We start from the raw sequence: 24,592 nt of genomic DNA, 5'->3' as shown, positions 1-24,592 counted from the left end.
TCTAGCCAGGATCTCCAGCCAAGTTCTGGTCTGGATCTCCAGCCAGGTTCTGTGTCCATGTTCTCTTGCTAGGTTCTCCAGCCGGGTTCTGTAGCCATGTTCCCTCACTCGGTTCTCCAGCCAGGTTCTGTCCAGGTTCTCCAGCCAGGTTCAGTCACCAGGTTCTAGTCAGGTTCTTACCAATTTCTGTAGTCAGGTTCAGTCCAGGATCTTTTGCCATGTTCTCTCGCTAGGTTCTGTCTCTAGGTTCTGAGGCCAGTTTCTGTCCAGGATCTTTTGCCATGTTCTCTCCAGCGAAGTTCTTCTGTCTCTAGAGAACGTTCTGTGTAGGTTCTGTCTCTCTTAGTTCTGTCTTCTTACATCTGTATTTATACCAGTTGATTCCAATCCTATCAATCTCTATTCCAAAGCTTAGGGCGTTTCTTATCTCCATTCCAGGGAGTAAAGATTATGTAGCTTAAGCATGATTGTTCGTAGTTAAAGTGATTAATTACCCACCTGGCACTTAGTTAAGAGGTTTTATTCCCTCCCTAACTTCAGGGGAAAATCCCTACCTGGGGAAACAACCTTTCTCAGAGACCTTGGTTAAAACACATAGTGCCTAGAAGGTGAGCAAACATATTAAGAACAGTATGCCATATATGCCAGGTCCCTTGAAACAGCAAGCATGGACCAGCTCCCGGCAGACGCGCTTGGCTTTTTCTAACAAAGACCCCCTTGCGGTGGTCATTCTTAATCTTGTCTGCACACTGGAAGTTGTTGGGGAGTTTGGAAAATACTGAAGCCTTTTCCCATCCTGAGAGTTTGGGATTTAGTTGGTCTGGGCTGTGGCTTAAGGTTTGGAACTTCTGAAATTGCTCAGGTGACATCTTGGGACCTGGCCCCTCTGCTCATTTTCAATAGCCACCCTTTCCACGCCTCCACCCAATCAAACGAGAGATGTGAGCGCTCCTCTCCCCAACCACTCGCTTCTACTAGTACTGATGGACTAGGTCTGCTTTATTTGTATTAACCATGGAGCCCAGTGTTGAGTAGACTCTAAGGAAGTAGCTCTGTGCCCAGTTGGAGATCGCTGCCCAGGGAGGGGGGCACGGTGGAGTGGCAGGATGGGTGCCACTTACTTGCAAACCCTGATTAAAGTGTCAAGAAGAAATGGAAATATAGCCGCGAAAACAATAACCAACAGAAATTAATCACTTTGAACATTTAATCTTGGTGCGGAGAATTACGTTTCTTCTCTGTGGGTCTGCTTTTCTCTTTCGTCTGGAATATGCTTTCTTGAGCAGCTTTCACTTCAAGTTACAACTCAATGTCACCTCCTCTGTGAAGCCTTCCCTGACTTCCTACCCCTTGGCTGAGTGAACTGCCCCCACTGCCCATGCTCCTATCAGCCCTTCATTTCACACAGTTAACGGCTTTCTCTGCTGCATCGTGTCCTCACAGACTGGATCTATGCCTGTTCTGTTCCAAACCTACAATACCACCTAGCAGTTCCAGCTTCATGATTTTTGTAAAATCAGTCTTTCTGCAGCAATGCAGTAAATCCCAGGAGCACTCGATTTCTCTTTTAATGAGAAGAAATGGAGATTATGTGCTCCAGCCATGGTGTTGAAATAACCAGGAAGTGCAGGACATCTGTTGAGATGAACATATATAGGAGAACAATGTCCTTAATAAGCAGCTAACAAAAGTTAAGCTTAGATCCTGCCTAGGTACCTTGGTACATTTCAAACATGGCTAGTAACCAAATAACTATTGGAAATCACCACGGCGAAGACAGGCATCTGTCCAGAGCAGTGGTTCTCAACCTTCCTAATGCCGCGCCCCTTTAATACAGTTCCTCATGTGGTGGTGACCCCCAACCATAAAATTACTTTCATTGCTACTTCATAACTGTAATTTTGCTACTGTTATGAATCGTCATGTAAATATCTGATATGCAGGATGTATTTTCATTGTTACAAATTGAACATAATTAAAGCATAGTGATTAATCACAAAAACAATATGTCATTATATATGTGTTTTCCGATGGCCTGGTTAGGGCTGTGTGGCCCAGGGAACTGTGATGGCCAGTCCTGGACCCATCCTCCACCGACCAGGAAGCAGGGAACTAGGGGTAAGAATCTGGTTCAAGTCTGGGAGAGGGGCATTCCCAAAGGATGGGAGAGACTGGCGTGTTGCTAGATGAGGCTGTTAGACACAGGATGGCAGCGGTCATACAATTAAATCGTCAACACTGAGACAACTGCATTGGAATCCTGAATCCATCCCTCACAAGCTTTGTGAGATGAAATGTGTTTCTTAATTTGCGAATCCGTTTTCTTATCTTTCAAAAGGATATGCCTCCTAGGGTGGTAATTAAAAACGAGAGAAATAGACCTGCACAAACACAGCGGGAGATTTTAACATACCTCCCGTGGAAACCAATAGCATAAGCAGGCAAGCAATCAGTAAGGATATGTGTGATTTGAGTAATAAGATAAGCAGCCCTGAGTTAATGGTCATGGACAGAACATCCAGCCCTGAATTAAGGGTCACATATAGGAAAGCTGCACCGAACAACGAAGAAGACTCATTCTATCCTAGCATGTAGGGCATTTCCTAGAACTGACAATAGAGCATGAACCCCAGGAAGGCATGGTTTTGGCTGTTGTGAATGCCGGGAACATGGGGGTGCGGAAGCGCCCAGAGACCCTGATTTCAGGGCTTTTGTCTAACCTCATCTAGGTGATCCACTCGCAGGGGGCTTCCCATTCATAATCAGACATGTCTGCTAGCTTATTTCCCCACCCGGGGACCAGGACTCGCTCTGAAATGAATTCTCCATCAAACTTAAATAGCAAACAGCTTTGCAAAAGCAGCGTCTCCCTCCCTTTCCCCTTCCAGAATCCTAGTGCCCAGGCAGATGAGCCAATGAGCATGGATCTGAGCACTAACCATGTCTAATGCTGACAACCTCTGAGGTGTGAGTGTGTGTGGGTGTGTGTGTGTGTGGGTGTGTTCCCAGGTGTCTCTGCATCCCCTCCGAGTTAATTTCTTGCTGTTCCCCGTGGCTCCTCATTGTGAATAGGAATGATTCATCCAAACATAAGGAGAGAAAAAAGGCTTTGGGACCAGGAGGGAGAAAACCAGTCCCCTGTCAAAATAGTCTGTCTCCACATCTGTCCCCTTCACTCAGCCTTTGCTTCAGGCGGCCGGCCGGGCTGGGCGGGGGCTCTGCTCAGCACAGCGCCTGTCCCTCCAGGCAGAGCCAGGGCTGCTTCGGAGCTGACCGGGAAAGTGACTACGTGATGACAGAGGAGTGGCTGCCAATTCCCAGTAGAATCGTCACCTCTATGCACGGCATTGTCTTTCCCGGTGGCGTTTTCACAATGCGCTTTCTCTCCCTGCCCAGGCTCGTGTGTGATCTGCAGGTCTGGTGCCTGTCCAAATGCCCAGACGTCCACGGGTTCCCAGGGTCTTGGAGCTTTAGCCTAGAACAGGGGTGGGCAACCTTTTTGTGAGTGCGTGCCAAAACCAGCAAAATCTCTGACTCAAAATTCTTCTGCGTGCCAACCCTAATTTTTTGAGAACATGTTACGGCTACTTGATATCTCTTAAGGTGTACGTATGTGAAGAACCTTGAAGAAATAATAAAATTCAATCGAGCAACAAAAACACAGTATATGATGATGAAAAATACATTTATTTTTTAATGTATAATGTTATGTAAAATTATTTATTTATCTAAGATGCACCTACACTGAATTTATCTGAAAAATAAAAAAGTCGATATTAAGAAAAAAACTGTAAATGGAAGATTATAAGAGAGGGTTTTGCGTGCCAGCAAAAGTTACCCGTGTGCCATGTTTGGCACGCCTGCCAGGGGTTGCCCACCCCTGGCCTAGAACAAACCTTGCAAGTGAAAGGCAGGGTTGTAGGCTGTGAGATGGGTTTGGTAAGGAGAGAAAATTCCTAAGGAAGTTTCAAGCATCCCAAGGTTTCTGGGTGAAAGCTCAGGAAAGAACAGCAGACTTGTTCCCCAAGACTTAAGTGTTGGTCTCCGCTCTGGCACTCACACGCTGTGTGATCTTGGGCAGATGACGACTTCTCTGGACGTCTCATTCAGCACAACACAGGATAACATTCACAATGGTTGGCATCTAACCAAAGATTATCAGATAGGCAAAAAACATGGCCCATAGTGAGAAGAAAATGGACAATAAAAACGGGGCAGGTAGGGAGTAGCGTGTGGGGCTCTGAGAGAATGGGGCTGTGGGTCAAGCTGTGGGGGAAGCAGAAGCTGTGGGTAGCCATGAGGGGCGGGGAGCGGCAATTGCAGAGAGAGAGAATAAGGCAGAGAAACAGCTGGGGAGGCCTAAGTGCTCGCGCCTCTCCCGGGTGCTCAGGTGGCCTGTTCCCCCCACCAGCATGGAGTCAGGCCCCAAACCACCGAGCACAGACCGCACTGCAGAGGGGCCGGCATCGGGCCTCAGCGGGACCCTCCCGGCTGCTGGGCAGTTCCTTTATTTGCTCCCCCGCTACCCTCTGCACCTCCATTCTCCCAACCCACCCCCTTTCTCAATACCACCTTCAGTTCTTTAAAATGAATGAATGAACTGAAGATTCCTTGAAAGATCTCCCTTGGCTTCCTGAGCAAATGTATTCCTTCCTTTCCTTCCATCTATTTTGAAGCTTAGCCATAGATATTCTGTTGGCTCTGGGGCTCTGTGTATTTTAATAATTTATTTTGCTTTGATCTTTTACTTTTAATCATATTTTCTGCAGATCCTGATTCTTTTTCATGTTTTTATCATTATTTCAATGTGAGTGTATGTCTGTGTGTGAGTGTGTGTGTGTGAGTGTATGTGTGTGAGTGTGTATGTGTGTGTGTCGTGTGTGTAGTGTGTGTGTATGTGTGAGTGTGTGTAGTGTGGGTGTGTGTGAGTGTGTGTAGCGTGTGTGTGTAGTGTGTGTGTATGTGAGTGCGTGTAGTGTGTGTAGTGTATGTGTGTGTAGTGTGTGTGTAGTGTGTAGTGTGTGTATGTGAGTGTGTGTGTAGTGTGTGTATGTGTGTGTAGTGTGTGTGTTGTGTGTGTATGTGAGTGTGTGTGTAGTGTGTGTATGTGAATATGTGTGTGTGTAGTGTGTGTATGTGAGTGTGTGTATGTGAGTGTGTGTAGTGTGTGTGTGGGGGTGGGGTGGGAGGCAGTGCTGTGGACTAGGACTAGAGACCTACCTAAGCAGCTTTACTCATTAGGACGTAGGTAACTGCTCTTGATCAAGTGAAACGACATCCCTGGGTCCCATTTGCCTCACGTGAAACACGAGGTACTGACCAGCATGGCGGTTCTTCCAGCCTCACTGGCTCGCTAATCAGGTGGAGACCGGGCCCCTGAGGAGACGGGGCAGCACGGGCCCCTGCAGTGCGAGGAGCACCAAACCGGAGGCTGCGTTTGCTCTAGACCAGTGGTTCTCAACCTTCTGGCCCTTTAATACAGTTCCTCATGTTGTGACCCAACCATACAATTATTTTCGTTGCTACTTCATAACTGTCATGTTGCTACTGTTATGAATCGTCATGTAAATATCTGATATGCAGGATGGTCTTAGGCGACCCCTGTGAAAGGGTCGTTCAACTGCCAAAGGGGTCGCGACCCACAGGTTGAGAACCGCTGCTTTAGAGTCAGTGGAAGGCATCTTTCCCCTCTGCATTCACTTCCCGAGGCTGCAGCAACAAATCCCCGGACTCAGTGCCTTCAGGCAGCAGAAGCTGATCCTCTCAGGTGCTGGAGGCCCGAGTCTGAAGTCGGTATCAGTGGGTGGAGGTCCAGGTGCGGGCACTCTCGGGCTCTCTGTGGGGAGAAATGTTAGGGAATGTTCGGTGTCTGGGTGCCCTCAGAGCTGTTGGAAGGGGCGCGGGCCCAGGGCCACGGCAGCGTGGGTGAGAGCAGGGGAGCCGGGAAGGCCCGGGGCTGAGTTTCTACCCGGCATTCTCCTTGCGGGCACCTCCCAGCCGGCCTCCTGGAGCCGCGAGAGAGAACTCCGGGAGAGAAGAAAGATCTATGGAAGCGTGAGAGAGAACTCCGGGAGAGAAGAAAGATCTATGGAAGCGTGAGAGAGAACTCCGGGAGAGAAGAAAGATCTATGGAAGCGGTAAGGACCTGTGGCCGCCAGGCAGTGATTTGACCCAGAGCCTGCCCACACCTGTTTTTCACCTTTTGACTCAGGGGTGGGGAGCATCCGGCCCTCAGGCTGTGTACGGCCCACGAAATCATCTGGTCTGGCCCTGCCCAGGCTCTAGGGGCGAGTTAATTAACTGTCTGGCCAAATACAGCAGCTGATGTGTAAGTTGGTGGTGTTGTGTGGCCCGTGAATGAAAGGTGTCATAAATACCCAGATGGCCCTGGGCAGAGAGAGGGTCCCCACCCCTGTTCTGACTGCTAGTCCCCGGATCCACAGGCCTGTTTTTAGGGGTAGGCATCTCAGATGATTTCTTTCACCCCCTTCCGCTCTTTCCTGAGGGCTGGGCCTTGCTGGGCGCTTCCTCACAGCCTCACACAGCCCCTCAGGAGGTCAGCTCTGACCCTAGCTGGGGGCTGAGCGAATCTCAGCCCTTGTTAGTAGAAACGTGGTCCCGGAGCAGCAACACTGGCCTCGCCTTGGAGCTTTCCAGAAATGCAGCGTCTCCGGCTGAGTCCAGCCGGCGTTCCCAGCCCAGGTGATGCCGATGCTCCCTGCAGTGTGAACGCCCGTCTGGGCAGGGTTCCCACTGGCAGGGCTGCCCAGTGCCGGCACTCAGGGCCTGACTCAGGCCGAGAGCAGAGGCCGCTGCAGCAGGCAAGCCACTGAGCAGCCCGGGCAGGGGCCCTGGCCTGCAGCCCCATCACCCCGTCTTCCACCCCACTGGCCTGGAGACCCCCGAGGCTAAGGTAAGAGATCAAGCCCCAGCGCTTCCTGGGGCCTCCAGCTGCGCTGACTCTTGCTCTTGGCAGGCCCGGCTGCTATTGTTGGGGAAGAATGAGGACCGTGGGGACAGTGGGGACAGTGGCACTGCCCATGTGGACTGCAAGGACCAGGCCCCATCTGACCTTAGGATCCTGGGGAAAGGAGCACAGTGGCTCTTTATTCGGGGAGGGGGTGGGGGCGAGGGGAGGGCGGATGTTGTAGGATTTCAATGGCAGGAGCCCGCACATAGGCCAGGGGCTGACTGAGAGACAGAATGCCAGGCTTTGTGTGCACACGTCCACTCTGGCCCAGACAGTCCTGCACCACAGCCACTGTCCACACAGCCCCGGCGGCCCCGCCACCTTCCTCAGAAATGCTGTGGGCCTCCGACACGCCCTGTCCCATCTTCTCTCCTCAAGGAAAAGGAGGGGAAGCTCTAGCAGACTCCGCAGGGCCTGGGAGGGCCGCTGGGGACGGGGAGAAGAAGGGGCAATGGGCAGGTGGGACTGAAGGTGACAGTGGGGGTGAGTTAGGTCAGCGACCACGGCGGATCAAGAAGGGATGTGGTGCCGGGCTTTGAGGCGAGGAGAGAAGGAAGAGGACGGGGGAGGGCAGAAAAATGTCACCCCTGGCCCACCCCTGAGATGGGACGTCAGGAAGGCCGATTCAAACCCCTCCCCACTTAGGACTCGTGGCTTAGGCGTGCCTCCTGCCCTTCCAGAGTCTCATCCTCCTGACAGTTCTGAGTCTCAGATTCTGACATTTGCCTGGGGGTGGGGGGTGAGGGGGACATGTGACTATGAACTTAAATGAAACACAGCACAAGAAAGCACCTGGCAACACGCGGCGCACGAAAACACGACTTCCAGTTCAGAAAGACGTTGCCTTCTGTTACCTGTCGCCTAACACACCCCTTTCCCAGCCCTGAGAGCCTTGCCCCCCAAGAGGGGTTCCTGGTGTGATTCCCAGAGCAGTAAGGGGAGGGGTGAGGAAAGGCTGTGGCAGTTGGAGGGCTACTGCAATCACCCCGGCAGCACCTCATGACTTATGGTCTGAGCCAAGGTGGGGTGGAAATGGAGAGAAGGCAGCGAAGCTAAACAGGATCTGATGTCACCCAATCTGCATCTTAGAATCATCACTGTGAATGCATGAATGGGCCTGTGTTTTCTGCCCTTGAGTTATTTTATTGTTCCACTTGAATTGCTTTATTGTCCAGTCCCTGTGTCACTGATTTTGCCTTCACCTGGTAATGAAGGACACTTTCTCCCCAGGGTTCCAGAGGGTGTCCCTCAGGGGCACTTCCGCCTGCTACCACATTGTCAGACTTGTGTCGGGAGAAAGGAAGGATGGAGCATTGTCCTCCCATGGTCATAATACAGTGGTTCTCAACCTTCCTAATGCCGCGACCCTTTAATACAGTTCCTCATGCTGTGGTGACCCCCAATTTCATTGTTACAAATTGAACATAATTAAAGCATAGTGATGAATCACAAAAACAATATGTAATTATATATGCGTTTTCTGATGGTCTTAGGCGACCCCTGTGAAAGGGTCGTTCGACCCCCAAAGGGGACGCGACCCACAGGTTGAGAACCGCTGGTCATAATAGGACTCATTTCCTCAGAACCCGGACCCTAAATGCTAAGCAGAGTGAGCTATGTGTGTGCCACCTTTCTAGTTCGTTGGGAGACGCTGGTCTCAGCCCCAGGTAGAGCCACAGCTTCCCACGAGCAGGCTTGATGTTGTGACTGATACACAAGGTGGAAGTGGAGCCTTCTTCAGACAGGCAGTGATGCCCGCAAGCGGGGCAAGGAGGAAGGGAGTGACTGTGAGGGCAGACAGACATGGAAAGAAGTGGGCAACTGCCCGGACCCACGATACCTCTGTGGGTGGTCCGCCACTGTGTTCTCTGCCCTCGTCTCTCCCTCGTCTGCACAGCTGCACCATGCTTCTTTCTCTGTCCGTCAACTTCCTCTGTTAGTCATGGGTCCTGCTGCCTCATGGGCTTGAGATCGTCCATTGGGACCTCTCCTGTTGGAATTCTGTGTCATGAACTTTGGGTTTCTATTCCCACTAACTCTGGGCTATAGTTTTCTGACCAAAGTGTCCAGGAGCCCCCATGGGTTGGAGGGTCGACCGTGGTCTCATCTGCTTTGGCCAGGAGGTGCTAGACCACATGAAACCCAACCTTGGCCAAAGCATTAAAAGTCGTGCTGGACAGTGCCCCTCAGGAGGGACTGTGGGCGTGGCGGGCACACTAATGCGGGCCCACCCCAGCTTTGTTCTTGCTCTGGTGAGGTTCTGAGCCTTTCGCTGTCCACTTCAAGTAAAGGCAAGGAAAGGAAGGTGTTCTTCTTGGCAGGCAGACCCTGGGAGAGGCTGGGGACACACATGTCGCTCAGGAGCAGCCTCCGGATTCATAAGCAAATGCCACTCTTCTTTAAAAACAAAACAGAACATGCCAAGAATCTCCTGAGAATGAGCCTTCGTGAACCCTGGAATCCAGAGCGAGTGGGGAGGAGGTCAAGAAGAGTTGCTGCTCCTTTAACTTTTGCCCACTTTTACCCAAAGAGGACTATTCAGCTGGGATCCACAGGCTAGCCACAAAAGAGAGGCAAGGGTTGCTCCCTCTGTCTGGCACCCATTGTGGAAGCGAGGAGGGGTGTGTCTTGGGAAAGAGCCAATACATCTTGATGGGGAACAAAGGAAAGACGTTAGAGAGCAAACGAGGGCTGCACAAGGAGAAAACACATTTTTGGTGGTGAGATATTTCCTTCCAGGTGGAGGTGTGATCACCTAGTCCAGTGATGGCGAACCTATGACACGCGTGTCAGAGGTGACACGCAAACTCATTTCTTTGGTTGATTTTTCTTTGTTAAATGGCATTTAAATATATAAAATAAATATCAAAAATGTAAGTCTTTCTTTTACTATGGTTGCAAATATCAAAAAATTTCTATGTGTGACACGGCACCAGAGTTAAGTTAGGGTTTTTTCAAAATGCCGACACGCCGAGCTCAAAAGGTTCGCCATCACTGGGTCCTAGTCTCTGGAAAGAGGCTCCCTCACTCCTACAGGGTGGGGCTTCGTCTGTTTGGTTTGAAGGTGGGAAGACTGTTCGGAGCATGCTCAGCGCAGCCTCACCCTCTCTCTCTTGGGCCTGAGCTGTCCACCGGGTGAAGAACGTTTCTGCTTTTCATTGTCTCACTGGAGCAGCTAACTCCCTGCCCTGGGATGGTGCTTCCAAGAACTCGATGGGCAGGCTACCTGCTGCAGAAGCAATTTCCAGAAAATTAGTAGGCTCACCTGTTTCTAAACCTTCAGAGTCCTCCCCATTCAGCTTGCAGATGGGCTGGGGGCGGGGGGAAGGGTGTCATGAGGAACACTCATGAGAAGTTGTTATGGATCGTGCTAGGAGGGGTCACAGAACATATCTCACAATCCATTGGCCAAAACTATGTGACCAGAGTTAACTGTCAGAGAGGCTGAGAAATACATAGAGCAGCTGTGCCAGGGGAAGAGGTGAATTCAGATATTGGTGAGTAGCAGGGGTCCTAATTCCAGAGCTCATTATTAGTAAGCTCTCTTGCCTATAAGTACAAGCCACATTTATTAGTAGTAAGGGTGTTATTTCTCTCTTCTGTCATTCTTTGTTTTATTTTATAACTAGGGGCGCAGTGCACAAATTCATGCACCTTGAAAGGAATTGTGGGCCTTGAGGCTGTGGTGGGCACAGGGGTGGGTCTCAGCCTATCCTCTGTGCCCCTGCCTGGTCCCTCCCACCGTGGCCTCTGGTCCCCTGTTTGCTGACAGTAAGGAGTGATTGGGGCCTGTGCAGTCAGCAGTGTGAGTGGTGGCTGCTGCCCTGATCGCCCCGCAGGAGCAGGGGGAAGTGGAGAAGCCCTCAGGGGCAATCAGAGCTGGTAGCCACTGTTCAGACCTGCTGACAGCACCAAGTGATTGGGACCAGTGCCAGGCACCAGCAGTGGGTATGAGTGGCAGCTCCAGCACCAGCTGCAGATACAAGTGGGGCCGGCACCGGCAGAGGGTGCAAGTGGCGGCTGCTTGCCCCGGTTGCCCCTCAGGAGCAGGGGGAGATGGAGAAGACCTGAGGGGCAATTGGGGCCAGCAGCCATTGCTCGCACCTGCTGACAGTGCCGAGCGATCAGGGCTGATGCCGGGCACTGGCAGCAGGTATGAGCACTGGGCGGGACTGTGGCATGTGGGAGCAAAGAATTTTCAGTAACTACCAGATGCTCACCCCAATAACAGCAACTAGCGCTCCACCTTGGTTTGGCGCCCCCACTCACCTGCTCCACCATCCCGCCTTGGCCGATGCCCACCATGTTCCACATGTGCCCCCTGGTGGTCAGCGCACGTCATAGCGACCAGTTGTTCAGTTGTTTGGTTGTTCTGCCATTCGGTCTATTTGCATATTAGGGTTTTATATATATAGATCTGTTCAAAGCTCTCATGGGAAAGAGAAAGGCTATTTTGGACTCCTCAACTCCAACAATTGATGCATGGCCTTGGAACAGTGAGAAGTAAAACATAGCAGTTGAATAACAAATTGGGAGGAGATCTGGACTCCAATTTTCTTTGAACTCTAAATCACAAGGGAAAAAGAATACAATTTTGGACTTTAAATCCTTTGGACTTGAATAATCTTTGGACTTAATTGTTGACTTTAATCATCAAACTTAATTTCTTCCCAGAAAATTAATGATGAGAAGGGGTTTATATTCAAATTTGGAACATTTTGTAATTGGTATTTTATTGCTGCAGTATCTTAACATCATTTAATTCGATTGTAGAACATATAAAGGTCTATATTTAGAGTGGCCATATAATTTATTGTCCAAACTAGGATAGTTTGAGAGAGAAAGGAGGCCCTATTAATAATGCTGGGACAACAGACATAAACCTGGTCTATTTTGGGTGAATTGGAATGTATGGTTGTCTAGCTTTATTGGGCAATGTGGAAGGACATAATTAGAAAAAAATAAATGGAATAAATGAATTTCCAGTAATGAATGTAATTAATGAAAAATTTCTGACCCACATAAAAGCCCTTCAGGCATCAATTCTAACTTGTCTACTAGTGGTCCCAGGTGGATTCACAAAGAAGCTGTACCAGTAAGGGGCCATCCAGTCAGGGAAAGAAGAACCATAGTAGGTACAGTGGGGCCTTGACTTACGAGTTTAATTCATTCCGTGACGGAGCTCATAACTAAAATTACTCATATGTCAAATCTTAAAGTGAACGAGTGAGACACGTGATGCTGGGCTGATGTTGTGGCGTTCACTGTGACGTTCGCTGCGCCAACTAGCGGTGGGGTATCTGAAGCTGGCTAAAATTTGCCCCGGTTGCCCCTCAGGAGCAGGGGGAGGTGGAGAAGACCTGAGGGGCAATTGGGGCCAGCAGCCATTGCTCGCACCTGCTGACAGTGCCGAGCGATCAGGGCTGGTGCGGGGCACCGGCAGCAGGTATGAGCACTGGGCGGGATTTAGAGTTCAAAGAAAATTGGAGTCCAGATCTCCTCCCAATTTGTTATTCAACTCCTATGTTTTACCTCTCACTGTTCCAAGGCCATGCATCAATTGTTGGAGTTGCGAATTTTAGCTCGCAACTCAAAGCAAAAAATCGGCCGAGAGACGGCTCGTATCTCGAAAAACTCATTAGTCGGGACACTCGTAAGTCAAGGCCCCACTGTATTTCAGACAGGGGGGACTCAATGAATGCAGGGAATTGGGTACAATTCAGTACAGGTGTTGGGGGGCTGAGAGAGCAAAAAGGAAGAGTAGCATACAGATTAATGACAACAGGAAGCTATTAGCATTGATATGACTCGGGGGGAGGGGGCAAATGGAAAGAGGTGGAGTTATCCCAGGAGTTCAGAGGAAAGCCCCAGGGTGGATGCTGGGATTCCCAGGGGAGGCTCCATTCAATTGAGGAGAGGTGAGGCCTGGCCGCTGCTTGTAACTGAGTAGATGGCAAGGCTGGTGCTTGGAGAACAGGAAGGAAGCCCCCCATACTCTTCAAGTTGTGTCTGTCTTTCCAACCTCCTGCTTGTCTCCCTTTGGCAGACCCTACCCAGTAGAAACCAATAGTCAAGGAGTCTGGGGGATGTGGTTGGCAGAGTTCCCAGCCCCAGTGTCAAGAGTGGAGTCTAAGGGTGGGCTCTGAGCTGGAAACAGTGGGGACTTGAAGGACCTAGATGCAGTGGATGGCATTGGGGGAGTGCCTGGTGAAAGAGGAGTGCAAGATCTTGATAGAACTGCTCTCCTCCTCCGAGGACCACTCTGCTGACCACAAGCACAAATGGGTTGAGAACAAACAATGGGGGAGTCATGGTGGGTGATTCTTCTCCATTCCTGATGTTTCCTTCCATGTGGAGATGTCCATGCCCAACTTCTACTTGTGTCATGAGTTTGGGGAGCATAAACTGGGCGTGCAGATCAAGGCCTTTCTCTTCCCTGGGGCGGGCGCAGGGTGGGGCAGGCTGCCTGCAGGAAGCTGATGTTCTCCTCTGCCCCTCCGTGCATCAATCTTACCCTTTCATTCAGAAAACTAACATTTATTGGCATTCATCTATATTCCAGGCATTGTGTTGGTCCTGGAGCTACAGCCGTGAACAAAACAGACAGAGGTCCTTGTCTGATGAGATATATGAGCAATAAATAAATAAATAACACAACCAATAAATATGTTGTATACCACATTGGAAGATGATAAATGCTAGTGCTGAGGGGATTGGGACTGCTGGGTTGACAGCTGCAGGGCTGAGCAGTGTGGTCTGGTCTGGGAGCCTCACTTAGCAAGTGCATTGGAGCAAATGAGGGGCGCTACTCAGAACCTTAGCAGACTCCTTTGCTTACATCCATCCAGTTGCCCTGGGTCCAGCAGAGGTGAATGTTGATCATTCTGTTCATCAGTCCAGTCACTGGACATGCCTGAGTGGCTTGTCTGAGTAGGACTATGGGCTCTAGTCCCCATGGAGGCAGGTTTCATTACCAGGGTCACCTGAACAGGGGCTGTCTTGGAGCAAAGCCTCAATCAGAATTGTCTGTAGTTAGTGCAGCAATCAGCTTTGCAAACAGGTGCAAAGGGTGCCTTAGCCTGCCCACCTTGCCCTGCCTGAGCTTTGCATCCAAGAGGGCAGCGTTCCAGCAATGGCCAATGCTATTGGCAAACAAATGAGCAGTTTTGCCTTAAGGCGGCAGCCCTCAATGTGGCCCCGAACCTGGTGGGTGGAGGGCCGTGACTTTGAGAGGGGGAGTCTGAGGTCAAAGCTATTTTCACAGCAGCATGAGGATGTTATTTGCCTTTCTCTTTTTCACTCTCTCATATGTACGGTGGAATTTTCCAGAGGTTACATGCTCAACAGATTGACTGCAGAATCAGATTAAAATACTCCTTTTCTTCTAACTACGTATTTGCATGAAGCCTGATTTTCTTTATATATTTCCATCAAAACAACATATTGCAACAGATTGCGTGCAGAGGACAGGAAAATCCAGCTGCCTGTGAAGCTGAACGTAAAGAGGTTTGCAAAAAATCTCAAACCGTTTCTCTTCTTGCCGGATTATTTTTAGAGAAGTATAGTTATTTTCCACGGAGAAGATATTTATGTTAATATGCAATGAGTTCATTGTTGTGATTCATAAATAAATAACTTCATAAATATTACACATTTTTCCAGCTTTTATTTTAATGTAGTAAATATCAATGGATATGATCCACATTAACAAACAGAAAGGGTCCTGAGACCGAAAGGTTTAAGCAAGGCTGCTCTCGAGGGCTTTGACATCATGTCACCTCCACATGTTGTTACAGGCGCCAAACACCTGCTGAGGGCAACCTTCCTTGTGCCCAGACATCGCAGACACACGTGGCCAGATTTCCCCACCTGACTCTCTCTTGGGTACCTATAGACATGCGGAACTACTTTAGATTAAGGTCTATTTTAATGGAGGAAGAGGTGCATTTAATCCAGAGTGGGAAGAAGATGAATTTAGAGTTGTCCTGGGTGTACCTGACAGATATCTGGACAGCTGCAAGGCGGCCAAGCGGGCTCTTAGAACACATTCGTCCTCAGGTTGGACCCAGGACACCTGGGTGGAAGTGAGCATAGGGACCCTGCCCATCGCTGGCCCTGAGAAATTTGGGCTTTAACCACCGGCATGGCATGCTGCTGGTCACTGGCTCTCATACACGAGCCCATGGAAGAGCTGCCTCAGAATCACCCGAGTGGCTTATAGACGTACAGGTTTCCATGCTCTGCTCAGAACCCAACTAGTCACATCTCTGGGGCTGGGGAGCTAGAAATTTTAAAAAACTCCTTGGATCATCTGCAGTGCAGCCAGGTTTAGGACTGTTTGGTCAGCCTGCTTGAAATCTGTCAGGTAGTTATGGGGATGAGTGAGTTGCATGCTGTTGGCCTGAAGTATTTCTCCCAGCTGCCTACCGCAGCCCCAAAGTCCCTACCTTTGATGATTAGTTCTTTGGGGTGTAGGCAGCACCATCTCCAGTGTTCCCTACTTACATGTATACCTTCTCCCAAAGATTGCTGTGTTTAGGTGGGTTCTGGAAGTGACATCTTAGCAGGTATATTTTATTCTTGCTCCACCCTGAGTCATGAGGAAGGGCAGAAAGGATGGGGACAAGGATGGGGGGAGCTTTTGGAAGGATATGAAAGTGGGGGACTGGTAGCAAGAACTTAAGGACCCCAGATCTCCTAGACAAGCAAGAGAACAGGACGATATTGATTTCTGCTGACCTGACTCTCAAGGCAAAGAGTCAGCCAAGATGTGTCTGCAGATTTTGAAAAATGTTGGCATCATTATCCCTGGCGCTGGATGCTAATGATGCGGAGGCGGGACTCAGGGGACCTGTTAGCCGTCACTGCTGTTCCGTGCTTGTAACTGAGACCCCGCTCATGACCTTCCTATTTCCAGTCTGGCTCCCTTTTCTACACTCCTTCCAGAGTAATCTTTCCAAAAGGCTTTAAAAAATGTTATAGAAACACTTTTCATCGTGACATAGAACACATTCATCAAACGCACAAAACATAAGTATATAGAGATTAACAAGAAATTAGAGAGCGAGCACCCTGGTAACTGCCACCCGGAGCAAGGACTACAACCTGCATGCCCCCTGCCAAACCGCTCTCCTCCTCCGCACAGAGGACCCCGGTCCTGGAGACATAAAGAGGAATTTCGTTGCTGTGATTTGGAATTTTATCACCTATGTGTGCATCCCCCAACACAACCGTTTAATTTGGGCTGATTTTGAAGTTATATAAATGAAGCCATGTAGTATCTTTTGATATCTATCTTCTTTACCGTGTGTTGTTAAAGATGTCTTGCATGTTGTGGCAAGTAGCTGTGTTGTTTTATTTTTCATTTTTGTTGGTGTAAAGTAGTCCACTGTATGAAATATACCATAATCTGTTTATCTATTCTACAGTTGGTGGGCATTTGTTTTGCCTCTAGTTGGGGGTCTTATAACCAATGCTGTTATGAATATTCTCTCACACATATACACACAATTGTACTCGTCTTCTGTAGTATGCGCATTTAGGAACAGAATTGCAAGGTCAGGTGGTATACGTAGCCTTAATTTTACTTGTGAAAAGACCATAATCTTCCAGAATCGTGGTACTAATTATTTACCCACTATAACAATGAGAATTTCTCCATAATCAATTGATATTGTTAACACATCATTTTTGGCAATCTAGTGGGTGCAAACTAGTATCTTATTGTGGTTTAATCTACTTTCCCCTGACTTTTAATGAGATTAAACACCTTTTCATATGTCTATTGGCCATTTGGATAACCTCTTTTCTGATCTAAAGTTTTGCCCACGTTTCTATTTGTCTGCTATTGTGGTTTCTTATTGATTTGCTTAAATTTCTAGATATTCTAAATACTGAATCTTGGACAATTACATGTGCTGCAAATGTTTTCCATTCTATAGCTTAGTTGCCAGCAGCTCCGTGGCTCACCTGCGATGATCCTACAAGAGTAGAACAACTTTATTTCCTGCTAAATCTGCTTGTGCTTCCTCAGCAGACACGGGCGTGTGGCCCCTCTCCGCACTGTGGATGCAGAAGGAGGAGGCAAAGCCATTCTCTATGTGTGGACAGAGTTGCCTGACTCAAGTGAGGAAGGCAGTTTAAACCGCATGTTCGTTCCGTTTAAAACAGTTACCTTTTCCAGCCCTCATGATTAATCACAAGTTAAAGCCATTAAAAAGGTGGGGAAAATAGGTGAAGATGTTGCTTGGTGAGATTGAACTTAAATTATGCTTTCCACAAGCCCCGAAAGCAGAGAAGTTGTAACCATTCATCTTTAACTTAGTCCAGTAGAGTGGAAACACTTCTTTTCTACGGGGTGACTGTGCCTGAGGCCATGTGTTAATGTAACCGAGATTTCTCCCTTATCTCGGTGTGGGAAGTAAGCCTCTTTATTTTACACCCTCTGACACGGCCCCACTTGGTCCCCAAGGCTACAAATAGTGACATAGCAGCATAAGCTTCCCATGGTTTCCTGACATCATAGTGATGATAGAATAGATGATAGGAAGTTACATGTTCCAAAGGGCAAATGAGTCAGGGCCGAGTCATCCAGTCACTGAGGCCCCCGGGAAAGAATTCCAGAAGCTCTCGCAGGATATGATGTAACTCACTATAACTCATTTCAATCTCAGAACCCGTGTCTGTAAAGGACACACTCTACCCTCTGCTCCAGCCTTATTCTGTTCTCATCTTGTTACTGGAAAGGGGGCTGGCCCTGCACGGTCTGCTGGGGTGGCCGATACTGTATGGGCTCTTGCTCTCATGCAGGAAAGATTTCACAATGCGAGTCCAAGAGATTTTGAGAGCACATTTATTAAAGCGGGGCCAGGGAAACAAGGACGGGCCTCGGGTAGAAGAAGCAACAGGAGAGCGTAGGGGGGGCTGCGTAGCTCCCTGGAGAGTCAGAGGACAGGGGGCCTTGGAGACAGGTTCAGGGGCTTTGCCAGGGATGAGCTGCTGCTGCCCATGGCTCCCTGGGGCACGTCTTGTGGGGTCCCTTTGAGTTTAGGAGATGCACACCTGTGGGGGAAGGAGAGGGAAGGGAAAGGGGTGGGCATGCTCCCAGGAGGGAGCGTGTGAGCTGGGTCTTAGGGTTTTAAAGTCTGGGGGTTCAAGGAGGTCTTAGGGGAGGATGGGTTTTAGCCTCTAGTGATTGGTTGGCACCAGGGCAGGGGGTCATTAGTCATTGCAGCTGGTCCTGGGGCCCCCCGCCTGGTTTTCCTGCTTTTCTGGGCCTGGAGCTAAAAAACACCTGGGGCCTAGGTGCTGTCTAAGGAGGAAAGGTCTGGGGGTCTACATTTCATCACTAGTGATATGGAAGGTCAGGGGTCTAACCCACATGGCCAGGGACATGCCAGGGGCGAGGCCTGGCACCAGATTTATCCGTGGTTAGACACCGGGGCTGTCCCCCCTGGTGGCCTTCTGCATCTGCTGTACATTCCTTGGCCAGTTTGCTCAGCTGTCTGCCTCAGTTTCCCCATCTCACTTGCCAAGGAATCTCCCCAGTTTCTTACTATCCTGCCTCCGTCTGACAGATGAGACTATTGATGCCCAGAAACATTCGGTGATGGATGTGTGCAAAGTTGTAAGGACTGGCCATGACCAGGTTCTCGTCATGTTTAAATCATGCTTCGCCCAGCTCAGCAAGTCCACGGACGTGAGGATTCCAGGGTCCACCCCGACATGAAGCAGGCTTCATTGGAACGGCAGCTTATTCCACACCACCCGCACCATGGTCTGCCTGAGCTGCAGTCTTCAGGGGGGGATGGGAGAGGCAGCACGACAACCACAGTGTCACATTCAGGGCCTCGAAAGAGCACAAAGCCCTTTCCACACCTTTTCACTTTCAGAACCGACTGGTGGATGAGGTAGGCAGACCCGGGCTTGATGGAGATGAAAACTGTCAGGAGACCCCAGGCCTCCTGTTTCGCTCTGTTAATTGGCGCCCATGCAGGCAGCTAGCTTAGCAGCGATTCCGCGGGTCTTCTGGGGCTCATCCTGATTGAAAGTGAAATGTTAAAAAGTACTTCTCGGCCTCTCCAAGCTTCCCGGGCTGCTCACACTGAGGTCAGTGGAGAGGGAGGCGGCCTTCACGACTCTATATCAGATGAGTTATTCAGGCTCTCAGATTCAGAAAATAATTCTCAGGAAGATAGTGATGGAGGAATCTGATTTCTGCCTAAAGAGAGATTTTCCCTGGGGCCACATGGAACTGAGAAGAGAAATGTATGGAAAAAATGCCACTGTGACCTTAAACGCACCATCTCGGGGTGCACCCCATAATGAGGAATGGAGTGCTAGTAACATATACCGCACATGTTAATGACTCCACCAGCAGAAGGAAAAAAAAAAAGTAAAAAAGTTGAGCCCAGAGTCATTCTGGGAAGGAGGATTCTGCCAAGGAGATTTTAATGTCAAGAATGTATGAGAGGCTAAATATAAGAGGCTCACGCGCATCCCAGAGCTGTGGGCGGGGATGTATATATAATCAAATTAAATCCTTCCTTTTCCACTTATGGAAAAATCCAATGGTAAAAATCCACTAGAAAACATTTAGTCATATTTCACTTGGATGATGCTTATAAATACCAATCTCCAGACTTGTCAAAATAAACCCACCAGCGCTTCCTGGCCGAGGTGCTAGGTAGACAATAGCAGCCAGCGACATGCAGAAACGATGAAGAGCTTGCAGACACATTGCGCCTGGAAAAGCCGCAGGAATCGGCCCAGGCTCCATGCACATGCCCGGGGGGTGATGGGGACCCAGGAGAGCTGGTGGGGTGCAGCCCTGCCGCCGCCCTGGGTCTAGATGAATTATGGCTTGGACACAGCCTGCATTTCGTGCCTCTCAACCCTCTCCCGACAGGTGGTTCTGGAATCCCGTGATCTCTGCTCCCTAGAGAAAGGATAAAGCAGAAAGGGAAAATAATTGGACTTAATGGAAAGGGGAGTGGGGACTTTAAGAGAGAATAGCTATGAAGAATGTATTAGGGATCAGGCACTGTGCTAGGCACGTTCCCTGTCCCACCCCTGCTCTTCCTTCCCCACCAATTACAGCCCTCCTTCCCTCAGGTCAACACCAGAGCCCATGAGCGACCTCACTGGCCAAGAGGTAGGCACTGTTGTTAGCCCCATTTTACAGGTGAGCAAGCTGAGGTTTATGGACGTTACATACTCGTCCAAGGTCACAGGTAGCTATGAATCCACAATGGCAGGATTTGAACCTCAGCCACTGGGATCCAACCCAGCCTTAAAGCATCCTGTTATTCTATTTCCTAAGAATGTCTCCTCCTATTCCCTGTAGTTTGTGCAGGAAAACAGCTGAAAAACAGCAAAATGAATGGAGTTGTGGGAGCTCTGCTACTAGTCACTCCGCTAAGCTCAGCAACGCCGCTTGACTGGGCGGGCCTCTGCGTGCGTATCTGTGAAGTGGTCGTGGCGCCCCGTGGCCTTCCGTGTGTGGGCGCTTCCTGTGGACATGCTTGGCACAGGAAGGGTCGACTCTGTGTGAGCCGGGGCAGGGTCCACTATAGAGGGTTTGTGGTCTAAGACAAAGAGCACGGGCCATGGCCTGGGCCTGCGTTCACCCTGTCCCACTAGTGAAGTGGCCGGGCACCCCTTACCGGAGGGGGAAGCAGACGGAGCTGCTGAAGGTGAGGTAGACCAGGGGGTTGATGGCACTGTTCAAGGCGGGCAGGTTCTGGATGATCACAGATGCGTAGGAGCGCTGCTCGGTGTCGGGAAGGAGGCTGAAGTTGTCCAGCATGTCGAAGAGGAAGTATGGGCTCCAGCAGCAGATGAAGGCTGGGGAGGAGCGAGCCATTAGCACCTCTTGAGGCCCCAGCCCAGGGATGGTCCTTAGCGCCTGGGGTCTCTCAGAAACATGCAAAACTGTTGTGTGTGTGAACCTTAATGTCGTGTTCCCTTCAACACACACACACACACACACACACACACACACACACGTACACACTCTCACACACATACTCTCACACACGTGCACACATGCGTGTATGCACGTACACACACTTTCACACACACACATGCACACACACGTATACACACTCTCACACACACACACACACATACACACACACACCCCACAGATATGCCTGGAGCTTCTCTTTCTGTAAAGAGCATCTGGTTGGACTGCTGTCGGGACTCCTTGCTGAAAGCCTGGGAACTCTGGGCATGCAGGGGTGAGGTTGCCTTCCGGAGCACTTTGCCCATGTGTGTGCTGTTGTGTGTAAGGGGGTGGGTGTTGGGTGTCTGGTTCTGGCTTCCCAGGGATGCCAACCCTGCTGCCTGGAGCAGGGCAGGCCCACCATGTCCCTTACATCCTTTGAGTACCCAGCTGGACCCTCACATAGTAGAGAACCCTGCTTATAATCAGCCCAGTGGAGAAACCTATCTTTTGACCTACCTACAGGGCAGGACAAACCTCCATTTACTGAAGGTCTGCTCTTCCCAGCCTGCAATGACCTTTGGAAGCCCCAGGGCACCTGGCTTCATCCCTAGCTCAGGATGTCTGACACACACGTGTCCCCTTTTTGTCTCAGAACCTCTCTGCATGCAGCGTCTGTCTCACATATGCGGGAGTCCCTTACACATGTATGTGTTAAATTTGGTTCTTGTCTCTTGCTAATCTTCTCATGTCTATTTGTCTATGGGACCAGCCAGAAGAACCTTGAGGGTAGAGGAAAGTTTGTTCCTCCCCCACAAGGACACCAGGGGGAAAAATTACTTTGCAGGGGGTCGGAGAGCGCGCCAAGACTTCCCGCTTGCCATGTTGCCTATGATAAGCTTATTAGAAATACAAATAGAGTGCTGAAGTAGAAATAATAGATATAACTTCCAGGCAAAGGAAGTGGAGGAGAAACTAATCAAATGTTGCTTAGCAGTCAAGTAAGATGAAGATTGACCACAGACATTGGCATTTGGAGTTTGTGGTGACCTTGATAAGGGTGGTTTTCCTGGAGAAATAGAAAAGAAAGCGCACAGAAATATGCTCCGGGGAATGAGAGGTAAGGAGTGGAGAAGTGGGGCTGGCAGGAGCGTGGTGAAGTGGGGCTGTTCCTACAGAGGCCATCCAGGCAGCTATCAGCGTATGTTTATGTGCCTGCGACCCAGTGGAGGGAAATGTGTGGGGAGGAGGAGATAATGGGAGACACACATTCTTGAGTGGGCAGGAAGGGGCGGGCTGCAGGCTCAAGAGGACGTGTTGGGCACGGCAGGAAGCAGTGCCAGTTTATCCACAGCAATGGAGAGAAGGCAGAGGCACATGATAGAGGTTCTTCCCCCCAGTGCATGCGAGGGCAGGGGAGGGAGGAAGTTCCATTCTGCTTGGTAGTATTTCTCAGGGAAATAGGAATCAAGGTCATTAGCAGAGAGGGCCTCAGGAAGAGGACGTTTTGAAGGTTTGGGGATCACAAAGAGCACAGACCAATCTGACACAGAGTAGGTGCTCCAGAAATACCTCCTTTTTTCCTGAGGTGAGGTGGCTTTATGGGTCTTCCGAGTAGAGGACGAGGGAAAGAAAAGGGAAGAAGACAAGATGGGCATCCGTTAGGGAGGAATTTATAGTGACCTTGAAAGTAATCATCCAGAAGAAACTAACTGCTACATCTGTCTTCCTCTTGCTCATCAACCTCAGCCCGGGGGCGAGTATGCATTCAAGAAAGCAACTGGGTCAGGTGGGTGCTGGTGAGCGTCCGCTTCAGCTAGTGATCAGATTTTCTCCAAACTGTGCACCCCAGGGCCTGGGTGCACAGCTAGATTAATGAAGAGAGAGATCAGGAACCCAAGGTCCTCCTTTGGAGGAGCTACAGGTAGACTGATCAGTTTCACACATTCCTCACCCAACCAGACAGAGGTGGGCGTGTCTGCAGACAACCCCTTCTCTCCCGTGGACTTGCCACCACCGCGTCCCAGGTACCAGCTTGCTCTTGGAAAGTCTATGCAGAGCTGCAGCCCAAGCAGGGACGTTGCTTACCAAGAATGATGACCATGCTGTACTTGATGGCCTTGATTTTTGCCTTTGAGAAGAGCCCTCGGTTGTACCTGGTGCACAGCTTTCCATCTGCAGATCAAAGAGGGAGTGGTCAAATGAAGTGCTGTTCCTGCCAATAGGAACATGGCTGGTTAGTCCCACCGCTGCCATCGGGCCACGATTATCCTGCTCTCCCATACCCAGGGGGACCTCTTGGGCATTGTTAGAGTAGAGATGGCTCTGGGCTGGATATTGGAAACGGCTGTTTGCAGCTTACCATAAGATACAAACGTACTGGGACATCCAGGCTCTCTCAGGAGGCTTGGCTGGAGGCCTGGAGTCAGCTGAAGAAGCTGGAATGAGCGATGTGACCACAAGGGGCGATGCTGAGACACCCATCATCTGATTGCCTTGGCAATCCAGGGCAAAGCCATTTTCTTAGAATGGATACCCCAGGCGAACTCATTCATCTAACTCAGCAACTCCACTCTCGACAAAGGCTCAAACCAGGGATATTAAAAAACAAAAAACAACCCTGAAGGGAATGAGAATCCACTGGAATGTCAGCTTGATGGAGACAGGAACTTCGTATTTTCCACTCCTATGTCCTCGGAACTTAGTGAGTGATTAGTATTTGTTGAACAAATTAATACAAGCCTCTCTCTCTTGTTGAGCAGTAGTAAAATAAAGGCAGAACGCAGCACAGTAGCTCTTAGCTGGCAAATTTGGGGATGGAGATGTTGGATACGAGGTCTCTGGATGTTGTGGAAGAGCTTTTACTGTGGGGCTCTGGTCAGCCCACAGGCACATTTGGGAGAATTGGGAAGGATGCCCTGCCTCTGGTCAGGGGTCCTCCCAGGGCACCTATATCATACGGGGCAGGGCAGCCTGTTAGAGGCCAACCCCTGTCCTCATTACCTTGTTCAGATTTTACATTTAACATTTATTTTCATCTCCTTGGGAGCTGGCACGGTTACCTTTGCACTGTTGATTCTGACCCCTCTCCAGTCCCATCCAGCCAAACCTAGAAAGCCTAGCACATCTGCTAAGGGACAAGAACGGAACAAAAAAGGCTAAAAGGCAGAGTTCCCGGTCTCCAGGAGCCTCCAGTCCAGCCTGAAGGATTGCACACGCCCCAGAGAGCTGGACAATGTGAGAGATCAGACCAGGTCTGGATGAGAAGACAGCTGCCCTGCACCAGGAACGACAAGAACAAGGGGCTTTATATGTGCGATGAGCTGAAATGCTAATTATAATGGATTTTTTTTTTATTTCTTGATGTATACCCTGTGAGACCACTCTTAGGCCTTCAAGCCATTCTGTGCATTTCACAGAACCAACCACATTTCAGTGGGCTAAGCATGCAAATGCTTCACTAGCATTTACAGTGGTTTCCAATTGGGGCAACATCTGGACACATTTTTGGTTGTCACACGGGTGGGAAGTTACTCCCAGCACCTCGTGGGTCAGAGCCAGGGGTGCCGCTGAACACCCGTCAATGCACAGAACGCCTCCCCTGCCCACAGGGTTACCCAAACACTGTTGGCGCCAAGGCTGACAAACCCTGGTTGCTAAGGAGGCGTCTTGGGAAG

General features: G+C 49.8%; 1 protein-coding gene across 2 annotated transcripts in view; it reads right to left on the bottom strand.

The window, feature by feature from the left end:
• Window positions 1-19,825: 19,825 nt before the first annotated feature.
• The window catches only part of NPSR1 (neuropeptide S receptor 1), a gene marked incomplete at both ends in the record, with an annotated part of 65,143 nt that continues 60,376 nt past the window's right edge, over window positions 19,826-24,592 (bottom strand). For both annotated transcript variants that reach the window (XM_081102539.1, XM_081102540.1), the window contains 3 exons: window positions 19,826-19,907; window positions 20,635-20,815; window positions 23,004-23,090. In XM_081102539.1, coding sequence (XP_080958665.1) covers window positions 19,826-19,907; window positions 20,635-20,815; window positions 23,004-23,090 — 350 coding nt within the window. The remainder of the gene's footprint in view (window positions 19,908-20,634; window positions 20,816-23,003; window positions 23,091-24,592) is intronic.

This window comes from Myotis nattereri (genome assembly GCF_964212035.1).
Source record: "Myotis nattereri genome assembly, chromosome: 11".
NCBI lineage: Eukaryota > Metazoa > Chordata > Mammalia > Chiroptera > Vespertilionidae > Myotis > Myotis nattereri.
Note: the sequence above shows the minus strand (reverse complement) of the source record. Positions and strands in the feature narration are given on the sequence as shown.